The sequence below is a fragment of the Gastrolobium bilobum genome, unplaced genomic scaffold (genome assembly GCF_033153095.1).
Source record: "Gastrolobium bilobum isolate Gb01-03AN ecotype WA unplaced genomic scaffold, APGP_CSIRO_Gbil_v1 utg714, whole genome shotgun sequence".
Lineage (NCBI taxonomy): Eukaryota > Viridiplantae > Streptophyta > Magnoliopsida > Fabales > Fabaceae > Gastrolobium > Gastrolobium bilobum.
Window position 1 is genome coordinate 53,851 of NW_026899261.1, and position 23,818 is coordinate 77,668.

The 23,818-nt window shown below is 35.8% G+C and overlaps 2 protein-coding genes across 2 annotated transcripts; both read right to left on the reverse strand.

Annotated features, from left to right (window-relative positions):
* Window positions 1–3,724: 3,724 nt before the first annotated feature.
* LOC133288871 (protein NRT1/ PTR FAMILY 4.5-like) lies at window positions 3,725–9,935 on the reverse strand. The gene is made up of 7 exons (XM_061486693.1): window positions 9,788–9,935; window positions 9,244–9,665; window positions 7,624–7,756; window positions 6,984–7,201; window positions 5,723–6,166; window positions 4,976–5,103; window positions 3,725–4,601 (listed from the first exon to the last, which is right to left on the reverse strand). The coding sequence occupies exons 1-7, from the start codon at window positions 9,933–9,935 to the stop codon at window positions 3,725–3,727; spliced, it is 2,370 nt and encodes a 789-aa protein (XP_061342677.1).
* A 3,923-nt stretch (window positions 9,936–13,858) lies between these two features.
* Window positions 13,859–21,297, reverse strand: LOC133288913 (MACPF domain-containing protein CAD1). The gene is made up of 6 exons (XM_061486752.1): window positions 20,827–21,297; window positions 18,736–18,974; window positions 16,997–17,192; window positions 16,584–16,767; window positions 15,469–15,623; window positions 13,859–14,822 (listed from the first exon to the last, which is right to left on the reverse strand). The coding sequence occupies exons 1-6, from the start codon at window positions 21,100–21,102 to the stop codon at window positions 14,178–14,180; spliced, it is 1,695 nt and encodes a 564-aa protein (XP_061342736.1). The 5' UTR covers window positions 21,103–21,297; the 3' UTR covers window positions 13,859–14,177.
* Between the last annotated feature and the right edge of the window lie 2,521 nt (window positions 21,298–23,818).

Below are 23,818 nucleotides of genomic sequence, written 5' to 3' on the forward strand. Positions count from 1 at the left end.
CAGGGCTCTCAATCAAGTAACTATTGCCAACCGGTTCCCCATTCCAATAGTAGATGAGATGCTCGATAAATTGGCAGGTGCCACCATCTTTTCCAAGATAGACTTACGCTCCGGTTACCACCAGATCCACATGGCTGAAAATGATATTTTCAAAACGGCTTTCCGGACCCATGAAGGCCACTATGAGTTCGTGTTCATGCCCTTCGGTCTCACCAATGCTCCGGCTACATTCCAAGGGATCATGAATTCGGTACTTAAGCCCTTCTTGAGAAAATTTGTAATTGTTTTTTTTAACGATATTTTAGTGTACAGCAGGACACTACTCGAACATTTGGAGCATCTCTAGACAGTGCTCAATTGCTTACAACAAAATCAGCTTTATGCTAAGAGGGAGAAGTGCTCATTTGCTCAATCCGAAGTAGAGTACTTGGGGCATGTGGTAGGAGCCATGGGAGTACGGCCAGATGCCAATAAGATCCAAGCAATTATGGATTGGAAGACACCAACAACAATAAAGCAGCTGCGAGGCTTCCTAGGGCTAGCTGGGTATTATCAGAAATTTGTCAAAGGATTTTCCCAACTGGCAGCTCCATTGACCACACTCCTCCAGAAAGATGGGTTTCAGTGGAGTCCAACTGCTACACAAGCCATGAACAAACTCAAAGAAGTTCTTTCGAATCCACCAGTGTTGGCTTTACCAAATTTTAGTGAACCATTTGTGCTGACAACTGATGCTTCCGGGATTGGAATTGGAGCTGTACTCAGCCAACGAAACCAGCCCATTGCTTACTTCAGTCGAAAGTTGTCCAACAAATTGCAGCAGTCATCCACCTATGTCCGCGAGCTGTTTGCCATCACGGAGAGTGTTGCAAAATTTCTCCAATACTTGTTGGGTAGCAAATTTCTCATACGGACAGACCAGCACAACATCAAAGAGTTGATGGCTCAGGTAATTCAAACCCCGGAGCAACAACGTTTTCTGGTGAAGTTGTTGGGATTTGATTATACTATTGAGTATTATCCCGGGGCTGTCAACAAAGTAGCAGACGCATTATCTAGAGTGCACGAGGGTAGTAGGAGTGAAGAACCTGCTCACAGTGCCTTATTCACCTTGTCCACATTGATTAACCCACTGTTAGATTCCATTAAAGCTGAGACCAACAGTAAATCAGAATTAGTGAAAATAGGCAAAGCAATTGAAGAACAGCGAGATGGTTACGAACATTACTCACTTAAGGATGGCTTGATTTTTTTTAAGGGGCGGATTGTGCTGGCCAGTTCTTCTGAGTTGAAGACCACCCTGCTGCATGCATTCCATTCTACCGTCATTGGAGGTCATGGAGGTACTCGCAAGACACTGCACAGGATATCAACACATTATTACTGGCCCAATATGAAAAATGATGTGCAAGAATTTGTCAGGACTTGTCTTGTTTGTCAAGTTACCAAGTATCAGCCCTTGTCTCCCGCAGGCTTACTCCAGCCTCTGGCTATTCCTCACGCTGTGTGGGAAGAGTTGTCGATGGACTTCATTATAGGACTTCCACAATCAGAGGGAAAAACTGCCATCATGGTCGTCGTAGATAGGCTCTCTAAATACGCCCACTTCTCAGCCTTGACTAGCAATTTCACTGCTTCTAAAGTAGCTTCAGTATTTGTTTCAGACATCTGCAAGCTTCATGGCGTTCCTAAATCAATTGTTTCCGATCGCGATCGTATCTTCATCAGCCGCTTCTGGCAAGAGCTTTCTCGTTTAAGTGGTACACGTCTTCAGTTTAGCACAGCCAATCATCCTGAAAGTGACGGGCAGACAGAGGTTACAAATCGAGGACTGGAGCAATACCTTCGTTGCTATACAATGGAAAACCCCCAAAGTTGGGTTCAGTACTTACCGTGGGCGGAGTTTTCGTACAACTCCTCCTACCATTCGTTCATTGGTTCCACTCCGTTCCAGATCCTTTATGGCCATCTACCACTAGCTTTACAACCTTATGAAGGAGCAGCTTCCCCTATTGAAGCCGTGGATACCCTACTCACACAGAGGGATGTCATTATCAGACAACTCCGGGAGAACCTCCACCGCACCCGTCAGCGCATGAAAAATCAGGCTGACAAACACCGCCGTGACATCCAGTTCGCCGTAGGTGACCAAGTGTTGGTCAAACTCCAACCTTATCGGCAGAAATCGGTTAGTAACCAGTCCTTCTCTAAGCTCCGTCGCCGATATTATGGCCTTTTTCCTGTCACAGCGCGCCTCGGAGCTGTCGCTTACCGTTTGGAACTCCCCGATGGGTCACGGATCCACCCTGTCTTCCACGTCTCGTTGCTTAAAGCCTTTCGCCAAAATCTGGCTTTCCACCCACAACCACTACCAGCGGTGACTTAGGATGGCCACCCGGTGACAGATCCACTAGCCATCCTGCGTTCTCGGACCATTTCTGGGGGTAAAGGTTCGGACTTGCAAGTCCTGGTGCAGTGGAGAGGGCTGCCTTTGGAGGACGCTTCCTGGATTTCGGCCTCTGAGTTTTGCACGGCTTTCCCACAGTTTGATCTTGAGGACAAGATCGAGTCTTTAAGGGCGGAGGGATTTGATAGAGACCTACTACCCGAAGAAGGAAACACAGACAGCCATAGTAGAAGAGAAGGAGAGATAGAGGAGATAGATGCGCATCAGAGGATACAAGTGCCTGTTAGGAGGAGTGGTCGAGTTAAGGTCCCATCCAAATGGACCAACGATTACGTGGTTGAGACACGTGGATGACGAGTGGCAACAGGAGGCTGATTGCATACCACTTGTGTCGGTTAAACATTGCTGAGGCTTTATTGTAACTGGGCCAGTACCTTAGCCCATTTAGTATAATTCCGTTTAGTTAATAGGGCCAAGCCATTTGGTCCAATTGTCATTTCTCTTTATCGTATAATAGGAAGTAGAAGTGTGAGAATGAGGGTATTGAAAATCTGTAACAAACTTGTCTTCTCTCTCAACTTGCTATCTGGAGTAATCAGCAAACTCGAATTGCTGTGTTGTAATCGCAAATTTCATTCAGAATTTCTGTTACTTGTGAATCATTAGCTTGAGGCTAACAGATCGGTTGATGAACACCCCTAAATTTGAGTATGGTGAGATTCTTTATAGGTGACCCTCCCAAAATCATTTTCTTCCTTCCTAATGTAAACTTTAAGCTCTTCTTTTTCACGTGTGATTAATGCAGTCATATGAGCATATCAAAAAGTGTTCTCTAAAGGAATAAAAACATAGATTTGTTTATTAAAGAGTGACTTTTCTTGAGTACCTTCATATGTATTTTTTTATAATTAAAAAAATATTTGATTAGGAGTGAGGTCTTCTTAAAAAAAAACATAAACTGGGTATTAAGGTAAATAAAATTGAATTTTGATTATAGACGATAATAGTTTATTTTAATTCATGCAAATATGCAAGGTATTTTAGTTTAATTATTTTATTATCGAATGCTTTTTTATTTAAACGTGAAATGGGAACAACAATGCGATTGGACTGAAATGAAGGGGAAAAAAGAAGAAAGAAACGTCTTTATCATATCATATTTATGGTGAGTAAATATAATGCATTAAGCCATGGGGAAGATCATATAATACGTACATTACAGCTGTAGCCTCCAAATTATGAAGAAAAGAAACAACCAGATCTCTATTTTATCACACAACCCTACATTAGGGCTATAGCATTTTTCCTTCCCAACATTCACTCCTTTGATTTGCCATCGGAGACTGTAGGGACTTGAGGCCTGTACTTATACCTCTTTGAAACGAACAAATAGATACAGAAGTTGATCAAGCTCACTATGGAAAGGAACAAGTAGAACAAGTTTAGATGATTTCTATTAATGTTGTTCCCCGCTAACCAACCCCCACTTTTAGTGATATGTTTGGTGGCACCATTCACGCTCTTTACCACTATGGTACTTAGAAAATACCCAAGTGCCATAGAGCTCCAAAGGAAGCAGGTTGATGTAGATTTAAGCCCTTTTGGTGCCTCTGAATAGAAAAATTGAAGCAGACCCACATAGGTAAACATATCAGCTATGCCAAATATGAAGTACTGAAAAGAAAGCCAAAATGTACTTATGGGCAATGGGTTATATACTGGCACAGCATCGAGCATGTTGTTGTCTCTAGCCACTCCTTTCCTTTTTACCTCTATAATTGAAGCCACAGCCATGGATATGGAAGAGAGTATTAGGCCAACTCCTATACGTTGCAAGTGGGTAACTCCAGTGGGTATACCGGTTATTTTACGTAGAACAGGCACAAAAATGCGATCATAGATAGGAACAACAATGATTAAGAACATAATTGGGATGATTGGGAGGGATGCAGGTGGGATGTGAAAATGCTTCGTGAAGCTGGTGTCCATGGTGTAGCCTTGTTGGATTGAAAAGGTTTGGAGCTGAGCTAGGCAAAGAGTCATTATAATTGTGCAGCAAAATATTGGGAACATACTAAGAATGATTTTGGCATTTTCAACTTGGGTAACCCTGCAAAGTTTCCATGGGTTTGGGGGATCTGGTTTTTCAGATTGCTCATCAGATTTTATTTGGATGGCTGCTCTGTCCAAGAACCTGTGAGAAGGGAACTTCAGTTTAGAACCAAGTACAATGAAGTTTGAATGATATTTTATAATTTTAGCAAAGGAATATTTTTTATGCGATAGAATATTATGCCTATCATTTTTCATGTCTACTCTATCTACTCATCTCCAATACAGTTAGATTAAAATCTCAACGAACTTTCACCCTTTTTTTTTCCTCTTAAAGATTTTGATATGATGGTATTGGAAAAGAATAGGCAAAGTAGTCCCATTTTTTATTTAGGAAAGATTGATCTAGGATCTTTTACTTTAACCTTGTATCACTTTTACTATTGAGTTATGAGTTATGAGTTATGACCAAGTGACATACAATTATGTGTGTTTTAGATAAGAGTGGAATTGAACCTGAAGATGTCTCTATGAGATAGAAACTCCATTTCCATAGCAGCTTCCTTATCCTGTTCAATCTCGTATAGTTCTACTGGATCTTCAGGAAGAGGAAGATTTCTGTTGCGGATTGCGGCAACATAGACCTAAAAAATACATGATCAGAAAATAAAATAAACAGCTTGATCAATGCAATATTGTCCTAAAAACCTTCACTATTTCAAACTTCATGTTATTCAATTCATTTTAAATTCAAAGTGAAATCCTTCCAATTGTTCTTTAAGATTAAAAAAAATATTAAACCTATTCAAAAGTTGTTTCCAATACTTGCCCCATTCCTTTTATTTATCCCCTTTATTAAGTCTAGGGGCCTCCTTTATACTTGAAAAAATTAAGCTGTTTTCGTTATGGATGTAACAGCAGCGCATCATGTGCAATGCCATAGTAACGAGAATTGGATTTGGTGACAGTCATTTGTATTAGCACTAAAATTTAATTTGAGTCAAAATCCCTACTACTTAGTCAAAGATATAGATCAATATTAGAAAAAACCTGTATAGCGACGGAATTATTATGGAATTTTCGTCGTTAATTTCATCATTGCAACTATTTTCTGTTGCAAATTCCCTCGCAGACGAGGTTTGCAACAAAATTTGTTAGAGAAATCGAATTAGCCACGACTTTTGAGAGAAAATTTTTATTGAAATTCCATGGCTACTCAGATTTTTTCTAGTAGTAGAGCTTCCAACTGTTTTTATGAATCACCTGTATGATCTCAATGAAACCGCTTGTTCCTTCAGCAACCTGAATTCTGTATAGTGGCAATCCAGCGGCAAAGACAATGATACCCAAAAATATTGCTATGGTACCGATCCCAAAGCCCCAATCCCATCCTTTGTTGACTTGTATCCACACAATGAACGTTAAGCTGACTGCACCACCCATGCAAACTGCTAGTAAGAGAGTGTTGAAGAAAGTTGACATATTCATTGTTTCTTTAGGGTCTGTTTCATCAAACTGATCAGCACCATGTGATGGCAAAGCAGCTTTAACTCCTGCACTGCCAAAGGCCAACAAGTATAGGCCAATGAAGAGAAAAGCTTCTTGGCCCCCACTTAATGTTTCACAGTGAGCACGTGGATCAAAGACGTTGCAAGGGGGTGGCTTAAGGGTAGGATAATGTGCTTGTGCTGTAAGTAATGCAAGTCCCTGCAACACAATTAATTTGATAGCAATCTCATGAATTTGTATTCATTAAGTTTCACACTTGAAATTAAATTTATGTTGGATTTCATTAGCAGAAAATAGAGGCCCCTATTCCCATTGAATTCGACGTTGTACGAGTTTAGGGCCTATTCCGTAGTTTCTTGTTTGGACGAGTTTTTGGTAATGGATTTTGGCACTTCACTGACAAGGTTTTGGGCCAAATATATATGTTCCATTTCACTCGGGTTCCTATTTGGAATCCAATTGATCCATGCTAGGTTAATTTGGAGGCAAAGTTGAATTTTTACCAACCTTGATATCAAAGACTAAACATGACAATTTAATATTTTTAAACATAAGTATGGGATGATGCACTGGAATATTCAAATGTTAAACTCTTGAATTTCCTTGGATTTTTATGAAACCAATTCTTCTTTTATAGGTATCTAAGTTACCAAGGTAAACTACTTGTCAAAATAAAAACAAGCAAATGACATTGTACAAATTTAAATTTAAATAATATGAAAGCTTATATTATTTAAAGGGTTTTAATTTTCTCATGCGGTAGGAGAAAATTTTCTCATACTATATACATATTTTATGTGGGGCCCACATCTATTAAAAAAAAATATTGCGCAAAAATCAAATGATCACTCCTGGAAGATGAGAAAATGTTGATGTAAAGATCACGAATCTTTTTTACTAGACAACACTCATTGGAGATTATATACTTATTAGGTTGATTTATTTGATGCGTTAGTTTTACTAATAGGGGTTAACAACTTCAATAGGCTATTAGGAAGGGGTTTTTGAAGCTTACCACAAATTCGATGAACCCAGAAATCACAACGGATTTGTATCTGCCAATCCATGTGTCAGCAAGGACAGCCACAAAAATGGAGAGTATGTAACTGACACCCAAATAGTTGGTGAGCATGTTAGCTGCATCTGCTAGATCATAATGCATGATCCCACTAAAGTATGGCACCGAGTTCACAGCTAGCGAGAAAGTTGCCAAGTTCTCCAAACCAAGCATTGCTGCACCCAAACACAAATAGAAGTCACTGCATCATTGACCACCAAAAATTCTACAAAGTAGAACCCTAAACCAAAAGACACAAGTACAGTAAAGAATGATACTTTCTGTTTCTGTATATATATGGTCAGAGGTTATCAGCAAAAGCTTGTTATTTTCCTTCATTTGTTACCTTTTCTTGGAAACTTCAAAAGGCATGGTATACCTGGATTAGTTTCTATGAATAAACTAACCCCTCAACTTTTCACTTATGGTATACCAAACTGAACCCCAAAAGAAATATAAAAGAGAAAGGAGAAATAAACATTTTTCTTGTTTTTGGGTTGAACAATGATATAATCCACCTTAACTTAGGTTCATCTTTCTTGTCACTACAGATAGGAAAAGGTCCATAATCTTACTCGTACTAAGTTAGTATCATTACCTAGTATGAGCAAAGCAGCTTTCATCCCCCCATATTTGTATTTTAGAGCGCTTCTTCCTTTCCAATCCACTTTATTTCCATCAACCAGCTGAAACTCTGCTTCCACCTTCCCATCAACAACCTCATACTTTTCCTACACGGACAAAATTGGAAAAAATAATAATAATAATAAGCAGCAAGAAAGTCATAAGGGGTGAGGAAGGTACATTGTTACGTAAAAAACAAAATAAAATAAAATAAAATAAAATAAACACCATGACTCTGCAGAGCACTATTGAGTAGCCAATTCAAATGAAAGAGTAGAACTGGAGAAAATACAATAGCAGCAGGGAAGACCAATGTCTGTCTATATATACATTCGATTCAGCTAATACAATGTTTTTTAGACAAGTTACGTGGTTCTTGGTTGATAGCAAAATGCATAGATGCGATTAGCCGACTTTACAATATACGATTAATTCCAACGTTGCTGTCTTTTTGTCAAACAATAATCAATGGCGGGTATCACATTGCTATATCCGAAAGTAAACCAATATCGTATTCTTAGTTAAATTCTCCGCCAGAGTTAAATTAAAGCTGCGACAGCTAAATAATATTTAATGTTACGACAGTTGTTTAGATGATCTCTAAAAATTGGTCTTGGAAAAAATATGTAACCTCTTTTAGCTAAGTGCCAATCCATGTATCAGTCACACCGTCTCAAACTGTGTTCTTTCTTTCTCTTCCTTTTTCTCTACAAGGTCAAACTGAGAGATGGATGTTGGGAGGAGAATATTTGATAAAAGTAAAGGTTATAGAAAGATACGGAAGAAGACAATACTTTTATTACTACACAATTCTTTTTCTTTTTTAGTTCGTTGGCTTGTTACAAAATGATGGAGGACACACCTATTTATATTAGTAGCACCTTCTTAACCAATGGCTAGGATTGTGCCAACACAATTCTCATCTAAGGGCTACAAATTATTCTCTAGAATTTTCTATAATCTCCTAGCTTAGATATTTATGATGGTGGTTTCTAGATATAACTATTCTCTAGATATTTTGATGGAGACATCTAGAGTTGATTATTCTAGAATTTGGGTTAGATAACTCTTGGATATTTCTTGACGTTGGGCTAAATGTATACTAAGCCCGATGGACCAAAAACTAAATCAAATTTATTTATTCAACACCTCCTTTAAACTTGATTTTGTAACTCCAAGCAATTTTCTCATCTTGACAAAGTCTTCAATCTTGAGTGGCGTAGATTCATCTTGTAAATGGCAGAAGTCTCTCTCTCTCTCTTTTTATCAAATCTTGTAGATTCTTCTGGTAGTAGCTTCCACATACTTTCAAATAATTATTAATGATAGTTGCAAAGTGTGATTTGAATTCTAACACTCCCCCACAAATCAGACTTTGCATGCCAAACATATTTTTTTGAACACATTTGTCTGGTGGCTTCGGGATTGGTGGAAGATAAACAATCTTTATCGATGTTTGTGGCGTCTCCGATACATGCATGATCTCTGCTAAATTTGACCAAATAATCTTTGGTTTTTCACTTTGCTCATTCTCCATAATGTCTTCTTTCTCTTACTTTTCTGACACATCAACAAGTGTTTGTTTTTCTTTTACTAGAATTATTTCTCCTTTGTTTGTCTTCTTTATTGGTACTCCCCCTGACTTGTTGTTACTGCTCCTTGGCTTCACTTTTTGTTCAAAATCACTGGATGCTTCCTCTTCCTCAGCAGTGCCTAAATAGCAAACAAGATACCATGTTCCCAAATCCTCTTCTTCCTCACGCTCCTCATCATTATCATCGACGCCGTCAGGATCACCACTACGCTCGCTGTCACCTTCTTCTCCTCTTTTTTCTTCATGTTCTTTCATCAAAGCGGATTTATTCATCCACTCAGTAGCTTCTGTGTTTTCTTCCATATCATCAATATTATCATCTTCAGCTTCAGATTCTTGTTCTTCTTCCTCTTTCGTAATCTCTGATTTTTCTGACTCCAATTCATTTTGGATATCGAACTCTGATTCTGGATTGCTTGATTCTGCGTCATCATCAATAAGACAAACTTAGGTAGATATTTTTCTTTAAACGACTTCTCAAAGTCCTTCCAGCTTGCATCATCATTGGACCATATCCATCCTTGATACCATTCTTGATACCAACTAAACGCGCTTCCTCTCAGTCTTCTCACAGCTTCCATCAACTTTTCATCTTCATTGATTTTCTCTGCCTGAAAATATTCTTTCAAATGAATTAACCATCTTGAGGCTTCATCATCTCCTTCATTTCCGTAAAATTTTGGAATCTCCATTTTTTCTTTCTCGAACAGATACCTGCTACTAGAACGAGGCTCTAAAACTCTTCTTTTTCTTTCACAATGCTTCAGCACTTCTCTTTACCAAAGCTCCCAGATTGAGGTCTCTGATACCACTTTGTTGGGAGGAGGAGGATATTTGATAAAAGTAAATGTTATAGAAAGATATGGAGGAAGAGAACACTTTTATATTACTACACAACTCTTTTTCTTTTTTGGCTTGTTACAAAATGATGGAGGACACACCTATTTATACTAGTAGCACCTCCTTAACCAATGGCTAAGATTGTGCCAACACAATTCTCATCTAAGGGCTACAAATTATTCTCTAGAATTTTCTATAATCTCCTAGCCTAGATATTTATGATAGTGGTTTCTAGATATAACTATTCTTTAGATATTTTGATGGAGACATCTAGAGTTGATTATTCTAGAATTTGGGCTAGATAACTCTTGGATATTTCTAGATGTTGGGCTAAATGTATACTAAGCCCAATGGACCAAAAACTAAATCAAGTTTATTTATTCAACAATGGATGCAGAAGGTCCAAGGGAAAGTGTTCTGGAAAGTATTTGCATTTGAACAATTCTTTCCACACTTAAAAAACCAAAGAACTCTTCCAGAAAACCTAGGGAGTGGGGATGATCCATCATCGATGACCATGACCAACACGAGTAGGACTATTGAATAGTTGGCTTGACACAAATTCCACTTCAAGGGCTAAATATTATTCAAATTGTTTTTTGTTTCATGTTATATATATATTCATAAATATTAACAATTAATTTAACATTTTTTATAAAGATATAATTTTTTATTTTGTAAAACTTTATAAGTTTATTTTATGAATTTTAATATATTTTATTTAAAAACATGAATTTTAGAATTTAAAAATAAAATAAAATAAAAAGGTGGATAAATTATTTTAACAAGCTTTTTAATAGAAATAGCAACAAAAGTGAGATGGAGGACACATATAATGATCTAAACAGACAGTTTGTGCGATTAAGATGAAATTAAAGAAGATGAAAACTAGTAATGTTTTGGAACCTGATGATGTCCATATTGAAGTGTGGAGATGCCTAAGGGATATAGCAATAAGTTGGTTGACAATCTTCTTAATAGAATTCTCCAAAATCAAAAGATGTATGATATGTGGAGGAAAATTATACTTGTGCCTACTTGTGAAAACAAAGGGGATATCCAAAATTGTTCAAACAAAAAAAGGTATTAAGCTTATGAACCGAACTATGAAGTTGTGGGAGAGAGTTATTGAACATTAATTTAGAATAGAGACCAAAGCCTCTGTAAATCAATTCAAATTTATGCTGGGAAGATATATTATGGAGGTTGTTTTCTTGATATGATAGTTGATGGAAAGATATCATAAAGAATAAGGACCTAAATATGGTGTTTATTGATCTTGATAAAGTGTATGATGGGGTTTTAAGAAAGGTTATATGATGGATTCTTGAAAAGGAAAAAGTATCATCAAGGTATGTAGAGGCAATCAATTAGGATATGTATGATGGAGCTACTACATATTTGCAGGCTTATAATGAAACATCAGGTTATTTTCCTATCACGGTAGGTGTACACCACCAATGTTTTGCTTTGAGTCCTTATCTTTTTGTTCTAGTTATGGATGAAATAACAAAAGATGTCCAAGACGAAGTGTCGTGGTGTATGCTATATGCAGATGATATTGTACTTATTGATGAAACTAAATCTAGTATTAAAAAAATAAACTAGAATAGTCTTATGTAAGTCCAAGTAAAACTAAATATATGAAGTGTGAGTTTGTTTCGGCAAGAGATAAAGTTTAAGATTTTATGCAGTTGCATGGACAGAAAGTACTGAAGTAAGATGTCTTTCGATATTTGGGATATATTTTTCAAAAGGGTAGAGAGATTGATGATGTAAACAATAGAATCAAAGCATGTTGGATGGAATTGCATAGTGCATCAAGGTTTTTCTGTTATCACAAAATTCCTTTGAAGCTAAAAGAAAAATTTTATGAACATCAAAGCAATGCAATGTTATATAGAGCTAGATGTTGACTAACACATTGGCAACATAAGCGTAAAATGGAAGTAGGAGAAATGAGGATATTAAGGTGAATATGTGGTCATACAAGGATGGATAAAATAATAAATAAAGATATTTGACTAAAGGTAAGTGTAGCACCAGCGATTGGAAAGAAAAGAGAATATAAACTAAGATGGTTTGATATATATTACGAAGACACCTAGATACGTATGTGAGAACATAAGTTTGTTATCGGAAACTTGACACAAAAAGGGAAACAGGTCGGTCGAAACTTATTTGGAGAAAAGTTATGCATTGTGAAGATTGACCTTTCTATGTTCCAAATGGTCATGTTTACTCATTTCTTCTAATATTTCCCTTCATTTGTTTATTTATTTATTTCAACTCTAATTTATTTTTTACTTTTTATAGATTTTTTTTCTTTTTCCTTTTTTTTCTCATTTAACTATCTTTATTTTCACTTTATTTTTATTCTATTATTTGTATATTTCTTTTTAAAAAATTTAATTTTTAATTTTTGTTTATTATTTATTCCTATTCTCTTTCCTCAATTTTTTTATTTAAGTTCATCGACTATTGAACCTAATTAGTTTAGGATAAAAGTATTAATTGATATTGAAGAACTAATCTATAAATAAATAAAAATAAAAAAATAATTGTTTAAAAATTAGTTTTAAAAAAATTATATAAAACTATATTATAAAGGATATTTATCCTAATATTATCTAATTCAGCTCAAATATAAGATAACATTTGCTTAATTTGCATAAAACATAAGATATCATCAGACTTTATCATTTCCTGGGTTCATCGATCCATCCCTTTTCATCTTATGCATCTAATGTTATATCCTATGTAGCACCGATACGACACGCGACACGTGACACGACACGACACGACACTCCGACACGTCAATCCTGAAAAATTATAGATTTCGACACGTTGGGACACGGTTTAATATTAAATAATATTTTTAATTTATATAGTGTATATTTCATTTAATATTTAATAATTTAACAAAAAAATGAAACTAAATTAATAATACCTATCAACACGTTATAAAGATGGAAGCTTTAATAAAAAAATAAGAACTGGGATGAGAGAGATATATAATATCAAATAGAGAGATCAAATCATATTAGAGAGATCAGAGAGAAGATACAACAAGAGCGTGATAGGAATTGACAACAATGATGTTAAGATGATCTCTTATCTACTTAAGGGAAAAAAAGACAAAAAGATAAAATTGATATGATCAGGTGGAAGCTTTATTAATATATTTTACCTTTTAAAAAAAATAAATTTTTTTAAAAAAAAATTAAAAAAAAAATTTAAAAAAATTTACGAAAATGTCATTTGACCGTGTCGGACACGGTCAAATTCGCGTGTCGGAATGGTCAACGTGTCGGAAAAAGTCAACCGCGTGTCCGACACCGTGTCGGAGCGTGTCGCCGTGTCGGAGCGTATCGGACCCGACTCTTCCTGTTTTTGCAAGTGTCCGTGCTTCCTTGGTTATATCATATCCACCGTACAAGGCTCAAGTATCACTTAAAAGAGCATTTTGTTGTTACGTATCCCATAAAATCTAAAAGATGCCAACTGAAATAGGCATGTCAAGGGTTCACAACATACTATAGAATGTAAATTCAAATGATGCATCATTGATGATTTACTCTTCCCATTTTCACAATGACGCTGTGTGTGTTACATAAAACGATACACGAGTTCTTTTCTGATTATTGTTACCATGCCATTATAGTCAATAACAACTGCCAAGCACATATCTTCAACTGATTGTATTGCAGTGAAAACTGAAGCTTCAATATACTCACCAGAAATATTTTGGGAGAAAACATTTGCCTAGTTATTTTATCCTCTCAATCAACAAAATAATGAGGACGAAAAGGTATACTAAAACAAAAGGCCATTATCAGTCTCTCTACAATGTCATGTCACTACTCACTATGTCCATTGTCCAGTAAATAAACAAAATTGAATTCAAAATTATAGAAATAATAATCGATGATTGCTAGACCATCAATTAAAATAACTACTAAGCAAAATCTACTCACAAAAGAACTCAAAGATTCCCTGTGCAAAGAATGCTTGACTATTGTTTCTTTCTAGTTAGGAGGAAAAAATAAAAAATAACATATTAAAAAAATAAAAATCAAGAACAAGAACATCAATCAATAATTAAGCAGAGAGTACTTTATCCGCAGTAAAATTTTTCCTTTTTCCACTCCAAGCTTCGCCCCTGTAACTAACCAATGACCAGGAATATCTTGGGGCCCTTTAGACATCTCTGTCATGTCCACAATTTTTGCTAGTTTTCCAATTTGGATTGAACTATCTTCCTTTTTATCTTCAGAAGTTTTCTTCGTCAATGATGATGAAGCGCCATCAGGTCTCTGTGTAGCAGCAGGAGTGGAGGGGTTATGATCCCACACTGACCGTCTTATTGTACATCCTGGTACCTTGGAGAAAAGGAGCTTGAGGTGTAACACATTTTTGGCACCAAAGTCCCAAACACCAAGCTGAGCACCCGTGACAATGTGAACACCAGAGAGGTCACCAATGCTAGTTTCAGTGAACTCAATTGGTGCAGTACTTACATGGGAGAAGTTCTTCCATTTGATTGGCTCGAACCAACGGCTGTCTTGCTCCTCTGGACCTTGCCACTTGGGTGCCCCTATGGCCATGTGTGCATCCCAATGAGGCTGAAGGTTTTTCGGGAGGGAGACTAAATGCTGCAAATGAATTGCAAGTCGGTTTTGTTTGTTTCCTTCTAGGCTAAGCCTTAACCCAGTAACAGGCTTGCGTCCAACTGTTACCTGCAAAAAACACCAAGTCATGGTGTTACTTGGCTACGGAAGAAATATCAAACATGCTTGTAGAGTTAACTACATACATATGGAAAGTACATGATGTATTTTTCACAACCCAAGCAAGCAACAAATGTGATAACTATAGAATTCTGAACTCAACTGTACAATTTTTATATGTTAAAATTAAGTTATAACACATTAAGGTTAATGCTGAAATCTACTTGGACGGACACAAATTAGGCAGTTAGCAAACCAAAAACATATGTGTTATCAAGGAGTCCAACTTTTGGTTTCTTACTGCAATTTAAAATTCATTAAGATTCGACAAAGTTTTACGTTGGCTGCAACTGCCTTAAACTATCCTCCTCTTTCATGATTTTCAACAATAATGACATAGGCAGATTTCTTATTACATTACGAATAAACCTTGTGATTTCTCACGTTTACAGGCTACCTTGTGTCATTTTACTCTCTCAGCTTTATAGTAAATTGACTGAGAAACTATCAGAAAAATCTTGATAGCTAGTTTCAATTCAATAAAATAGGGAGAATGACAGTTTCAACACTTTTTCTATGTTCTGTGTTGTGAATAGTCCTTTTTTGACATAATTTGATAGCCATGTTCAATCAAGTAGGATTTAGTAAGCAATACCTGATCTGGACTGACATAAAGCTTAGGTCCCATTAAGCTGAACTGAAGAGACTGGCAAACAGGCTCCTTTCGTTGTAGATTGTTCTGCTCTGGCGCCCAAACTCGAGTTATTTGGAAATCCAAGAAATACTGTAGGTCTTCGATAGGTGGTTTGTCTGGTTAATATAGCAGAGAGGTGAATTATATACACTAAATAAAACTCTGGTAGAAATTGTCATGCTATACTTGTCCGGAAATCATCATGTTTGGTCTTAATATCGCAGTTTTCAAGCTCAATATCTGGTAATTTCTCAGCTAGTTTTCAGGCTCACTGAACCGAAAAAAATTTCTTCAAATTCATAAGATAACTGGGGCACAAGCATCTAAACACTCAAAAAAAGTAAACTATTATAAGAAAATAAAAGCAATTATTCAAATTTCCAAAAATCCCAGGGACTTCAGCAAATGTATACAGGCAGAAGAAGAAACCACCAAAAAGTTATCTTGGTGACAAGCTCTCCTAGCAGATAATGAAATTCAATTTAGTACGAGAAAATTTGTTAGGAAAATAAGTATGAAAATTAAGATTGCATAACAATTCATGGGTGTTAATAGAAACAGTTTTGAAATTAGCTACCTACACTCCTCACATGTATCCAATAAATCATATCAATTCTTACAACTTCCACGAGATCCTTTTCGTGAAAATCAGCCTGTTCCATCTGAATATCAGAAAATTGCCACCTCGATCCTGTACTGATTTGGGTAAAAGAATTTTGCAAGAAAGACAGATTTGAATGACTTCAATGTAATATTTGTCAAGCTTTCCAAAAAAAAAGTTCTATTTATTCATCTTATTTATTATCTCTTTACTTTTCTATTTTGATTGAGTATTGAAGTTTATATATTTATTTAGCTTATGCAACTAACATTAATTGCTAAAACAGCCTCATTGTAAATCCACATAGACTGAAAGCAGTTATCAAAACCATCTTGATTGATATTGCAATTTATATTCCGAGAATGTTTGTTATACTAACTGCTCCTGGGACTCATTAAGTTCATTACCCTTAAAGAGTTATCATAAGCAATAATAAAAATAACACTACAGCATTAATAATTGGATTAGAACTTACACTCCAGATATAGATCAATAGCACGGGCCAAATGCTTTACACCAGGCACTCCTTCAAGAAGAGAAACAATGGGTGTAAAGTTCATGTTAATGATATCTGGTGCCAATTTTACAGTTTCCACCCATTTAGTATGACTTTGTTCAAGATCATCCCCACCTCTCCTCCTAAAAATGACAGTAACATCCTGCAGCAACAAAATGAAAGGTCACTTCACTGAGATTCCCTTGGTCTATGTATTGAATCACTGACTGAATCATTTTCAATGAGGTAGAGTTCAATAGCAAGAAACAAATGCAAAAGGCTAAGCCAGAATGTATTTTCATAACATAAAGGAAGTTGCTAAATAATCAGAAGCACAAAAAGTTATCTGTTTACTAAGAAATAGCGGGTGAAAGGCATTCCTCAATACTAACCTTCTCCTTGTACTTTAAAGGACCAGGACCTGAAACGTTTTTCACATCAAGAAACCTATCATCTCCAATGTCCTTTACATAGTTCTCAATATCCGGGGCAGACAAAGAAGATGATTGGTGCTGCCTGATATATACTACATCTCTTCCACCAACTGTTGCAGATGTAACAATATGGGTACCAAAATTCTCAATAAAACTGAGAAAAAGAAAGGGCAGAAGTTTCTGATTAGAACTTGACCCTGTGCATCCCATCTAGCTAATGTAATATATAATTCTTTCTTTTGGGAGGGGAAAGGGGATAAGTTTTTGGAACAACCAACTTAAGTCAAATTACAAAATGATCTTAAATGTCATAGTACTGCAACAAAGATAAATTTCATTGTCTTCTGCATAAAATAATGGGGCAAAGGCATCACATTTGGCACATAGAATTGAAATTGATGATGAAAAGTTGGAAACTATTAAATTGAATCTTGGTGTCCAATGTGGGAGTATGCAGTTGTCATTTTACATCACTGCAACTCCATCTGGCATTTGGAATTGGAACTAGTAATTTAAGATCATATGTGAGACAAGTCATCAGGAGATATATTATATTCTCAAATCACCGATCAAATTTTAGCTTCACAAGACCCTCAAAGATCACATGAATAAGAACACATAAATATGGCACATCCCCCATCAAGAGAGTGTGCAACAAAAAAACACTTTCACCTGCGAATTAGTTCATCATTGTCATATCAAGTCCAGAGTTCACAGTTACTTAGCTAAATTGACTTTTGAATTTAATCAGAACTGAGTGTAAAAAATATAGGATAATAAGGGGTTTCAGTTCATGTTTTCTTTAGTGGCTTTCTTTAATGAATTAACAAAAGAATTGGAGAGCTCTGTCGAGAAGAATTTTTTTTCCTTTTCACTTCTTTTTCCTGTTGGTTTTATAATTGTTCTAGGAGCATTCCTTCATTGTCATTCTTTATACTTCTTTATTTTCTCTTAATAGATTATTCAAAAAAGGATTAAGAATCTGGAAAATACAACGCAAAATTTCTTTAATAAGCTAACCAAATGAAACTGATGTATAACAAGTGAGACAGACAGAAATATGCCTCAGCTAGGATTTTTTATGTTGTCTTCGAAATACAAATCTTCACCTGAACAATACAAAGTTATGGTCTGTGAATAATTATTTGGAGTTTCAAAAACTATTTTTTGGTCCATTTCCTAAATAAGAAGGCTGATTGGAATAGGCAAATATGTCCCAAGACTCTAGTTATGATTATTAAAGTAATGACTTGAATTTAAGTATACAAATGTGTGTTCAATTAGTTAATCAACATAAAGGTTGTTGTAAATTTTAGCTTTTTGTTATGCAAAAATATATTAGTAATAGAAAATTTTCAAAACAAGCTAAAATCAACCTCTTCTAATCCAGAAACTTGTAAATAGATATTTATTAATCCCTCCCAGAACATTAACTGCTACAAATAAATATTACTAAATACTGAAATTACTTTACTCCTGGCAACAAAATTTTGTTTTTCTTCTCTTTAATGTCATAATTAAAGCCCGGGATATCATATCTTAGGTATGTGTCTATTTAGAAGTAGATTCGGTATGTATAGCATAAAATCTAACAAGTACGAAATTTCTTCATGTTCAGACATATCAAGCCAAAACCATTTTCTGCAGAAAGAGCTGACTAGATATTATTTACAGAAAACAGTAAAGGCATAGTTTACCTTGCCAAGGATGCTGGATCCCAAGAGTAAGGAACAGCGCGCCTGACTTCATCATTCAAGACCAAATTTAGTTTGGTTAATTTAACTTCAACTAGTGGAATGAAATATCCAACCATGGCAAGAGATTTGGTAGCTGCGGCATCAACCATCCAGGAGCCAGTAAAATTGAACATGGAATTGAAACTTCCAAGTGGAATCTGTCCTGTTATGCCTGACCTCTCATTGAAATATTTTGCCATCTGAAAAATTCAGTCATCAAATAAGGTCACCAAAACTGTTTAACTGATTGTGTACGGTGGTCACAGGAATAAGCCTGTCTCTTTCATGTATAAGCAAAAGCAAAGTAAGCTAAAAGAAATAATGCATATCCTGTACAATAAAAACAATCAAGCATTACTCCCATTAAGTGGAATTGGCTACAAGGATTCTAACACGCAATTATGCTCGAGCATGTATCATAGTCTCCCATCCATGTCTTTGTCAGCCTCTACCCTTTTTAAATGGCATCATCTTTGGTTTCACATGTTACCATGGCCTGGAGAGGTCATTGTCTTACATGTCCAGACCATTATGAACGATTTTCCATCATTTTCTCTTCTATAGGGGCAACTTCAACTTTCTTCTAAATGATTGAAATATCATACCATCCACTCTTCTTGTCTTTCCTGATTGAACTTAAATTCCATATATTCTGTCTTCGATCTACTGAAACAAAATCCCTAGCCCTCCTAAGGATTTCTCATCATGCATCCCTTATATTGAACTAAAATATTATTATATCAAGAAACACACAATAGAAAGACTGTGGAAATAAGGCTCAAAGTTTATAAAGGAATGTTATTAGCAAAATCATGAAGAGTCCGATAAAATAATATAAGGTTCTCAACACATCAAGGAAGCTTTTAGATTATCCATCTATCTTCCCTCAAATGAGATCAGTGACAGATAGCAAAATAAAGAGGTTATTGAGAACAAGAAATTCCTCCTACTGTCCATTTGTTTGAACTTTGAAGAAAAAATAAATTGAGAAGATTGCACTATTCCCTCCAAAATCTTTTTTACAAATCCAAATTTCATGTTAACACAGCCACTATAACCATAGCTGAATAATATATATAGTAGTAAGCATCAATTCCATCACAAGTTCAGAAGTGGACTAGGCTGCTCAAAGGAAAATTATTCTGAGAGAACTTAAAATTGCAATAATGCTCAAAAAACCTGACCTGAAGTAGCTTCTACGAGATATGGTCAAAATCCCAATCTCCCACTTCTCAACTACTTTATCATTCCCACATTTTCGAAGAAATTGCTGCATCCCCTTCAGCTTATTAGCTATTTAAAAAAAATCCAAGTTTTTTAGCCTTTAAAAAGAATTTGATTCTAACGTTGAATAATCTCAAGAAGCATCTCTACATCCTATTCCTATAGGGCTGAGATACTGGTTTGAAAAGAATAGTACCAATAACAGAACCATAGTCAATAGAAATTCTGTTGGACATTTGCATAGGTTGCAAGATAAAATAAAGCCTCGTTGGAAATAGAGAGAGCATACAATTATATCTGATATGCATTCAGAAATTGAGCTAAATGGTTCATAACTGATAAGTACCAATGCAGGGTCTAGTTCATACTAACTGCGGTTTTAGCAAACTCCTTGATAATATTCTGCTTGATGAAAACAAAATTGTGCCTTTACAATGACATGGTTCGATGCATGCACTTCACATTGCTACTGGCCCATCATTTGCCAAAATAAAATGCCGCTCGGGAAGTGCCATAAAAGAGTTAATTGGAATTTTCCAATTCCTATTTCAGGAAACTAGGGACCCAAAGGAATTAATCTGCTAAATAAAGCAAGGAACCGATGTGCTCATTTATTGAGTTAGGCAATGCATTCAGAAAATACAATCCAACCCACAAAAAAAAAAATTCCCAACATGAACACCTCATACAAAAATAAAATAAAAATTAAAAAGTGCAAAATTCTCCTGCCCCCCAGTTGCCTTTTCATTCATTCTCTTCCCTCTGAGATATTCCCAACAAAAAGAAATCAAAATCTAGAAACAAAAAGGGATGAATGAAAAGAATTACCTCGTGAAAAGTACACACAGGGATCTTCTCTATACTACTCTTCCCAGGGGAGCAATCAATGTCAACAGAGACATCGGGAACAACAACACCATGGGAGAGAACAAGATCCCTGGTATCGTCCTCATCAAGGTGAACAAGCCTTGACCCAGGAGCCCCCTTACAGTAAAGAAACCTAATATCTGATGTGACATCAAAGCCACGACCCAAAGCTTGGATTGAGTTGCGAAGAGTAGCAGAGAGAGAATCAGAGGTCTTCGTTGAAGTTGGGTTTTCCATGGTCAGTGAAGAAGAGAAGGAGAAGATGAAATGGTTGGAACTGGGTTGATGAAGATGAATAGCATTTGTTATATGTACAAGTACAGGAGGAACATTGAAAGTTCAGTTTTTTTCTGGAGAGAGAGAATAGGGGCGTTGAATAGGGGATGATAGTACTACAGAGAAGCTTGGACCTTGTAGTTGTTGGTGACCTTGGACGTTGTTCTTTTTTCTCTTGTTCCAAAAGGTAGTAAAACTATTTGAGTTTGACTGTAATAACAATAATAATAATGTATTGTCTGAAAACGCGTTTTTTTGGTATCTGTAGGGACCATAGTCCATACACACACATGGTTGATAGCAGGCTTCTCTTTTCTTTTCCATTTCTGTTTTTTTTTTTTTCTATTTTCCTATGAGATTCTGAGTTGACTGGTCTTGTTTTCGCTCTGTTGGTGCTTATGCTATGTGATGTGCTATTTTTATTTTGGGAAATATATTCCTTTTAGTTTTGATATGATTTTTAGTGATTGTTTTGATATTATAATAACGTAATAGCATCATTTACTATATAACGCAATAACATCTTTTGTTGTGATTATATTTTTATAACAAAAGTATTAATTTGACCGCTGGATTTGAAAACATAGATAAATACAACATCAAGGTGAAATGCAATCCTCGTATTGGCATCAATCAATAATACTGTGTCTAAGCTGTACAAAAACTAAATGGAATAAAATATACCTTAGCGATAGTATATGAGTTCTGAGAGGACCCTTGTTCTGGATGGGATGCCAAGACCTGTCTTGGACCAGCCAATAAGGATAATTTTTATGGGTCCATTCCAGGCAGGTCCAAATACAATTGAATTAACATGTTTTTCGTATGCTTATACTGCACACATCCCTCATTCCCGTCACTAGAACTAATTTTTATGAGCCCATTATAGGCCCAAATACTATTGAACTAATCTCTCATTTCCTTGCACGTGTACGGTGTACCCCATGTCTTCCTTAGAGTATATGGCCCTTACGTCAGATAAGACCCATCAGACATGACAATTGGTAGAGAATTATAAGCATTTAATGCTCTTAGATAGTGGTTATAAGCATATAATGTAGGAATGGGTATTGGTCGACTCGAATCGGATTTTTTAAAAAATCAAACCGAACCGGTTTAAATTGGTTCGATTCTTTGAACTGGAATATTTTTAAAAAATGGAATTGATTCGGTTCGGTTTAAAACTGATTTGAACCGGTTCAACCCGAATCGTTTATGAACCGGTTTCGAACTAGAACCATTTCCGAACTGATTTCGAATTAGAACCATTATTGAACTGGGTTTCGAACCATTTTCGAATCGGTTTTAAGGAAGATTTTTTTTTCTTTTCCTTTTTATTCTTGGCAATGTTATTTTTTTGTTCTGAACCGGTTTTATTCTTAAGCAGCTAGTGCTGATATAAACTCAGCCACATTTGGCTCTTTAGCCTTTTGACCCTGAAGAAAAGAACCAAAATAATCAAATAACAAATACTGTTATGTAAAAATTTTGAAGATAAGAGAGATTCAAGAAACTGAGTAGAATTTTTTTGAGATATGTTAGAGACTTAAGAAAAGAACTGATGCCATTGAAGTAAGATCTAACTCTATGACATCAACTTTAGCTTTGGGAATCTCCTTAAGTATTGCTTTCTTGACATCTTTTCCAGCAACCACATTTCTAACCCCCATAATCACATGGACTCCACGCAAAGCATTTGGCTAATCAAATAACCAAAATAACCATTCACATGATAGTCATCAAATAACTACTATAGATCAACCTGAATCCAGAGATAGTCTTTGAAAAATAGTATATATAGTATTTTTGGAGATTCCCAACTTCAGGACAGCACACAACCCAATATCGACGTCTGAAATCAAATGCAAATTAACACCTTCCCCAGTTGGAAGGCCATAATTTGTCAAACATCTCTTTTTCAAATATTGCGTATTTCATCCTTCCACTTTTGCATACAATCCATCTCAGATGACCGCTCCTGGAAGTTATTTTACAGAAGAATTTATTGAAAATGAGATTAATAAACCTCACTAGATTGAAAAGAAACTAACAGAAAAGAAACCAATCTAACCTTTTGTAAAGCTTCCATCTCACCCTCTTTATAAGGAAGAGACTCCAATCCCATTTTAACATTTTCCACATCTTTTTGTCGAGTGTTGAGTTCATTTTCTACAGCAATAGCTTCCTCACGTTTTGACCTTAATTATTTTGTTTTCTCTTGCAGAGACTCCAAGCCCGCCTTTTGTGGAGAATGGTCTTCATTACTCCCATTGGATACCACCTGCTCTGTTGTTGTAGGTTGAACTTGCTCCTTGACATGACCATTTTCTACTGCAGTTTCTGGAATCATTCACAGAAATTATGGCACAGGAATAAAGCTATAAAAACTATAAAATGCATAATTTTTTTGGCAGGTTTCTTTGCATCATCTATGTATACAATCACCTCACTATGTGGGAGGGTATCCATGATTTTAAAATTTGTTTAAACATGGTGGCTTAATAATACGTGCATTACCATCCACGGCAACCAGGGATGTCATTGCAACTAAAGGAGCACGTAATGTATTTGAGCCCATGTTCTGAAAACTGGTCACAGTAATTGAGAGTAAGTGCTTGAAGATTTGAACAATCCTTCAGGAGACGTAATCCATTATCTGTCACATGAGAATCAGAAA